This window comes from Penaeus japonicus, unplaced genomic scaffold (genome assembly GCF_977035675.1).
Source record: "Penaeus japonicus unplaced genomic scaffold, GWHDUDI00000001_assembly GWHDUDI00000010, whole genome shotgun sequence".
Lineage (NCBI taxonomy): Eukaryota > Metazoa > Arthropoda > Malacostraca > Decapoda > Penaeidae > Penaeus > Penaeus japonicus.
This window is the reverse complement of record NW_028234412.1, coordinates 3,423,031-3,430,530: the sequence shown is the minus strand read 5'-3', so window position 1 is coordinate 3,430,530 and position 7,500 is coordinate 3,423,031. Positions and strand designations below refer to the sequence as shown.

General features: G+C 42.0%; 1 protein-coding gene across 19 annotated transcripts in view; it reads right to left on the bottom strand.

The window, feature by feature from the left end:
* Positions 1-7,500, bottom strand: part of LOC122252152 (uncharacterized) — a 20,661-nt gene that overhangs the window by 666 nt on the left and 12,495 nt on the right. For 3 of the 19 annotated variants that reach the window (XM_086540453.1, XM_086540455.1, XM_086540454.1), the window contains exons 4-8: positions 5,561-5,621; positions 3,623-3,843; positions 2,207-2,866; positions 1,076-2,140; positions 1-859 (exon numbers count right to left, since the gene is read on the bottom strand). The exon at positions 1-859 is cut by the window's left edge and continues 666 nt beyond it. In XM_086540453.1, coding sequence (XP_086396579.1) covers positions 1-859; positions 1,076-2,140; positions 2,207-2,866; positions 3,623-3,843; positions 5,561-5,621 — 2,866 coding nt within the window. Of the gene's footprint in view, positions 899-1,075; positions 2,141-2,188; positions 2,867-3,622; positions 3,844-5,560; positions 5,622-7,500 lie in introns of all 19 variants that reach the window. The other 16 variants (XM_086540467.1, XM_086540461.1, XM_086540457.1 and 13 more) reach the window with 16 other exon arrangements.

Sequence of the window (7,500 nt, the reverse complement as noted above, 5' to 3'; positions counted from 1 at the left end):
GGTGTCTCATACTCCCCTGTTGTAGGACCTGGATGCTCTACAGGTAATCCTGGTTCACTACCTGGTTTCTTATGTTCTTCTAAAGAACCCGGATGATCTGCAAGTAATCCTAGTATATTACCTGATGGTTCCTCGCGTTTTCCCGTTAAAGAACCTAGCACTGTGTAGGGATATGGCGTGAGAATCACAGGTACCAAACATGGCACATATCCCACATAGAGTGTTATACATGATGAAGATGGTTCCTTGGGTACCTTCACATGTAAATCTGGTTCAATGCCTGATGGTTCCTTACGTTCTCCTGTTATAGAACCTGGTAATCCTTCTTCAGTATCTAATGGTTCCTCACGTTCTCTCGTTATAGGACTTGGTAATCCTGGTTCAGTATCTGATGGTTCATCTGGTTCTTCTATTAGAGAACGCTGAAACTCTGCAGGTAATCCTGGTTCAGTACCGAATGGTTCCTCATTTTCTCCTGTTATAGAACCAGGTAATCCTGTTGGTTCCTCATTTTCTCCAGTTATAGAACTTGGTAGCTCTGAAGGTAATCCTGGTTCAGTACCTAATGGTTCCTCATGTTCTCCTGTTATAGAACCAGGTAATCCTGATGGTTCCTCATTTTCTCCTGTAATGGAACCAGGTACCTCTGAAGGTAGTCCTGGTTCATTACCTGATGGTTCCTCTGGTTCTTCTATTAGAGATCGCTGAAACTCTTCAGGTAATCCTGGTTCAGTACCGAATGGTTCCAAAGGTTCTCCTGTTATAGAACCAGGTAATCCTGGTTCAGTGCCTGATGGTTCCAAAGGTTCTCCTGTTATAGAACCTGGTAATTCTGGTTCAGTACCGAATGGTTCCAAAGGTTTTTCTATTATAGAACCAGGTAATCCTGTTTCTGTATCTGATGATTCATCACGTTCTCCTATCATAGAACCAGGAAATTCTGGTTCAGTACCGAATGGTTCCAAAGGTTTTTCTATTATAGAACCAGGTAATCCTGTTTCTGTATCTGATGATTCTTCACGTTCTCCTGTTATAGAACCTGGTAATTCGTGTTCAGTACCGAATGGTTCCAGAGGTTCTCCTGTTATAGAACCTGGTAATCCTGGTTCAGTACCTAATGGTTCCTCACGTTCTCCTATCATAGAACCAGGTAATTCTGGTTCAGTACCTGATGGTTCCTCACGTTCTCCTATCATAGAACCAGGTAATTCTGGTTCAGTACCGAATGGTTCCAGAGGTTCTCCTGTTATAGAACCTGGTAATCCTGGTTCAGTACCTAATGGTTCCAGAGGTTCTCCTATCATAGAACCAGGTAATTCTGGTTCAGTACCTGATGGTTCCTCACGTTCTCCTATCATAGAACCAGGTAATTCTGGTTCAGTACCGAATGGTTCCAGAGGTTCTCCTATCATTGAACCAGGTAATTCTGGTTCAGTACCTGATGGTTCCAGAGGTTCTCCTGTTATAGAACCTGGTAATCCTGGTTCAGTACCTAATGGTTCCTCACGTTCTCCTATCATAGAACCAGGTAATTCTGGTTCAGTACCGAATGGTTCCTCACGTTCTCCTATCATAGAACCAGGTAATCCTGGTTCAGTACCGAATGGTTCCAGAGGTTCTCCTGTTATAGAACCTGGTAATCCTGGTTCAGTACCGAATGGTTCCAAAGGTTCTCCTGTTATAGAACCTGGTAATCCTGTTTCATTACCTAATGGTTCCTCACGTTCTCCTGTTATAGAACCAGGTAATCCTGGTTCAGTGCCAAATGGTTCCAAAGGTTCTCCTGTTATAGAACCAGGTAATCCTGGTTCAGTACCTAATGGTTCCTCACGTTCTCCTGTTATAGAACCAGGTAATCCTGGTTCAGTGCCAAATGGTTCCAAAGGTTCTCCTGTTATAGAACCTGGTAATCCTGGTTCAGTACCGAATGGTTTCTCGCGTTCTCCTGTTATAGAACCAGGTGATCCTGGTTCAATGCCAAATGGTTCCAAAGGTTCTCCTGTTATAGAACCAGGTAATCCTTCTTCAGTATCTAATGGTTCCTCACGTTCTCCTGTTATAGAACCAGGTGATCCTGGTTCAGTACCTGATGGTTCCTCATTTTCCCCTGTTATGGAACCAAGTAATCCTGGTTCAATAACTGATGGTTCTTCATTTTCTCCTGTTATAAAGCCTGGTAGCTCTGAAGGTAATCCTGGTTCAGTACCTAATGGTTCCTCATTTTCTCCTGTTATGGAACCAAGTAATCCTGGTTCAATAACTGATGGTTCTTCATTTTCTCCTGTTATAAAGCCTGGTAGCTCTGAAGGTAATCCTGGTTCTGTACCAGATGGCTCCTCATGTGTTTCTGTTATTGGACCGTATGGTTCTTCAGGTATTTTTGTTCCTGGTTCTATTCCCGCTTGTGGTTCTTCAGGTATTTTTGTTCCTGGTTCTATTCCCGCTTGTGGTTTTACCTGGGTATCATTTGTTTCTTTTGAAAGTGTTTCCAGTAAGTGTTCCTCAGGCATTATCGCATCAAGAATCTCAAGGTTCTTCTTTGTTATTGGCACTTTCAACACTAAAGCCTCTTTCTGATCTGCTGTTGTAGTTTTCCCCAATTCCCAATTACCTTCTTTCTGTATGTGTTCTTCCTCAGCCGATTCGGATTCAAGAGACATTTTCTTGCCGCATGGACGAGACCGCTGGATTCCATCGTCTTCTAGATGTTCTACAGTTTGATTAGCTTGAACGCATCGGTAATTTTCTTTATTTTTTGACGTGCAACTCATTCTGATCTCAGTTGAATTGTGACTGGAGATGATGGTGAATTCCTTGTCTTCAGTGTCCTCTGGTGGCTTCCAAGTGTCGGTACATGATGTCAGACCTGAGGGGGAGGGGGGGGGTTATTATATATATATATATATTTCCAAGGTGTTAAACGGTGAGAAATTTCTTAATATCTTTCTCAAGTATGAAAAAAAAAACTTTTTAAAATTGTCATAAACGAGAGAGGAAGTATCGGAAGTCAAAGGATATGAAAAGCAAGTGAAAGCAAAATAGTAAATCTGTAAATAATTGCCTTTTAAGTATTACATTTTTATCATCCTTGCCCTAGCTTCGTCTTCGTTTATCATGCAAAACATTAATGGGATTTAATGATATCAATTGCGAACCAAAATAGAGATTACTAATGGTGCTACATATCCGAAAGCGTTCAGCCACTAATTAATTTTGACACTTTATAACTGGACGTGGCTAGTTTCTCCCATCTTATACATATACTAAAATTACTAAAATACTATAAACAAATCGATGCGTATGATTTGTAATGAATAAACCACTTAGATAACCGTTAAAATAACCTAAATTTCATTCAAACCATTTTCTATAGATCTATAATTTTGAATATGTGAAAAAAGACGTAAAAGTCTTAATAGACAATAAGATATATGCTAACACCGAGAGAAAATCTTAAAATAAGAGAGACATAAAAAAAAACACTCGAAAACAAGAGCAACACGCAGAAGAAGGAAAAAAAAACTCAACAAAAACAAAAACAAAACGACAACACAAAGACAACCTCATTAAAAAGCAAGACAAAACCAACAACAACAACAAAAAAAGCAAAGAAAGAACTCACAGAACTGGCACCGATCTCCAAAACGACCATCCAAGCATCGGCATGTCTGAGGAGCGACACATTTCCCGCCATGCGAACACGCGGGAAAACAGTGAGGTTTGCAGACTGGCTTCTTGTCGAAGGTCCACGCGCCGCCCTCGCACCGGAACTCCGTGCTTCTCGTGTTGGCGGGCAAAGAGAAACCTTCGTGGCACTGCAAGAGGCCGTGCTGGGTTTCCTCGCTGTGGATAGGGGAGTGGCTTAGGGAGAGGGATGGTGGGTGGAAGGGAGAGAGAGAGAAGGACGAGGGAGGGAGAGAGAGAGACAGAGAGAGAGAGAGAGAGAGAGAAGGATGAGGAGGGAGAGTGAGAGAGAGAGAAGGATGAGGGAGGGAGAGAGAGAGAGAGAGAAGGATGAGGGAGGGAGACAGAGAGAGAGAAGGATGAGGTGGGTGGGGGGGGGAGAGGAAGGGAGGGAGAGAGAAGGATGAGGGAGGGAGGGAGGGAAAGAGAGAGTGAGAGAGAAAAGGATGAGGGAGGGAGGGAGGGAAAGAGAGAGAGAGAGAGAGAGAGAGAGGGAGGGAGGGAAAGAGAGAGTGAGAGAGAGAAGGATGAGGGAGGGAGACAGAGAGAGAGAAGGATGAGGGGGGGGGGGAGAAGGATGAGGGAGAGAGAAGAATGAGGGAGGGAAGGAGAGGGAGGGAAGAGAGAGAGAGAGAGAGAGAGAGAGAGAGAGAGAGAGAGAGAGAGAGAGAGAGAGAGAGAGAGAGAGAGAGAGAGAGAGAGAGAGAGATGAGTAGAATAGATGTGTGTGTTTATATAGATAGATAGATATAGAGAGAGAGGTGAGAGAAGAAATTGTTAAATATAACAAAACACACAGCCATAAGAACGGCTTTTTTATTTGATCATACATGCGTGTACATTTTCCCATGTTTGTATTTGTGGTTAGTGAAGGAGCCAAATACAACCGAATATTTAGGTTAGGAGTGTGTTCATAGTTTTGAAATGATTTTTAACATTTATTCTTGTTATTATTGGAAACGGCAGGATCATCAAGTAATTATGATCTTTATATAAGACTGTAATTACTAGCAAATTTATTAGTTTCATTCTATGAGTGTTATTACTGTTTGCTTTAATCAGTTTCAAAGAAATATTCCTTCCTCAGGTTTACTCAGTTATCTGCACTCAGCCTTACTCATTTCCTTTCTATACTCAGATTTACTCATCTCCTTTACGCTCTCAGATTTACTCATCTCCTTTCCATACTCAAAGATACTCCTCTCCTTTCCATACTCAGCTATACTCATTTCCTTTCTATACTCAGATTTGCTCATCTCCTATCCAAACTCAACTTACTCATTTCTTTCCCATATGCAACGATACTCATCTCCTTTCCATACTCAGCTATACTCATTTCTTTTTGTATACTCAGATTTACTCATCTACTATCCAAACTCAGCTTTAATAATTTATTTTCCATACTCAGATTTACTCATCTCCTATCCAAACTCAGTTTTACTCCTCTCCTTTCCTTACTCAGCTATACTTTTTTTTTGAATACTCAGATTTCCTCATCACCTATCCAAACTCAGCTTTACTCATCTCCTCTTCATACTCAGCTATACCCATTTCTTTTTGTACACTCAGATTTACTCATCTCCTATCCAAACTCAGTTTTACTCCTCTCCTTTCCTTACTCAGCTATACCTTTTTTTTTTTGAATACTCAGATTTCCTCATCACCTATCCAAACTCAGCTTTACTCATCTCCTTTCCATACTCAGATATACTCATTTCTTTTTGTACACTCAGATTTACTCATCTCCTACTCAAACTCAGCTTTACTCATCTCCTTTCCATACTCAGCTATACCCATTTCTTTTTGTACACTCAGATTTACTCATCTCCTACTCAAACTCAGCTTTACTCATCCCCTTTCACCTCGCTTCACTCACCTATAATAGACCAGGTTCCCCCCGGCAAGTTCCGGTCTCCCGACACACCGACTGCAGTGGTCTGGAAAGTTATATCAACGATGTCTATATAAAGTTTTCAAACACGTTATCAGCATTTTTTTTTTAATATGTAAAATATGCCTATAATCATTCTTTTGATTTAATAGGCGATAGGAATAACTGTAGCACACTTATCTCAAGACACTTATCTATGAACACATATCTCAAAACACTTATCTCAAAACACTTATCTATGAACACATACGCAGCACGTCACAACACAATTTCTTTAGCAATCAGACACCAGTGGTTATAAAACACATGTGAACGCAACCTCCCAGGTTAAGGATCACACAGACACACACAGAACACACAGAGACATACACAGAACACACACAGAACAAACACAGACACACACACACGCAGAACACACTTAAAACACACACAGACACGCACAGACACAAAGAAAACACACATAGACACACGCAGACACACACAGACACACACAGAACACACAGAGACACACACAGAGCACACACATACACACACAAAACACATACAGAACACACACATACAGACACAGAACACGCAGACACACACAGAACACACATATACACACACAGACACACGCAGACACACACAGAACACGCAGACACACACACAGACACACGCAGACACACACAGAACACACTGAGATACACACAGACACACTCATATACACACAGACACACATAGACACACACAGAACACACACAGACACACTCATATACACACAGAACACACATAGACACACATAGACACACACAGAACATACACAGACACACAGAACATACACAGACACACACAGACACACACAGAACACACACAGACACACAGAACATACACAGACACACAGAACATACACAGACACACACAGAACACACACAGACACACATAGACACACACAGAATATACACAGACACACACAGACACACAGAACATACACAGACACACACAGAACACACACAGAACATACACAGACACACATAAACACACACAGAACACACACAGACACACAGAACATACACAGACACACACAAGGACACACACAGAACACACACAGACACACAGAACATACACAGACACACACAGAACACACAAGGACACACACAGAACACACACAGACACACAGAACATACACAGACACACACAGACACACATAGAACACACAAGGACACACACAGAACACACACAGACACACATATACACACAGAACACACACAGACACACACACAGCACATACACAGAACACACAAGGACACACACAGAACACACACAGACACACACTGAACACACACAGACACACACAGAGACACACAGAACATACACAGACACACAGAACATACACAGAACACACACAGACACACACAGAACACACAGAGACACACAGAACATACACAGACACACACAGACACACAGAACATACACAGACACACACAGACACACACAGAACACACAGAGACACACAGAACATACACAGACACACACAGACACACAGAACATACACAGACACACACAGACACACACAGAACACACAGAGACACACAGAACATACACAGACACACACAGACACACAGAACATACACAGACACACAGAACACACACAGACACACACACGCACACACAGAACACACACAGACACACACAGACACACACAGACACACACAGAACACACACAGACACACATAGACACACACAGAACACACACAGACACACACAGACACACACAGAACACACAGACACACACAGAACACACACAGACACACACAGACACACAGAACATACACAGACACATACAGACACACACAGAACACACAGAGACACACAGAACATACACAGACACACACAGACACACATAACATACACAGAACATACACAGACACACACAGACACACACAGAA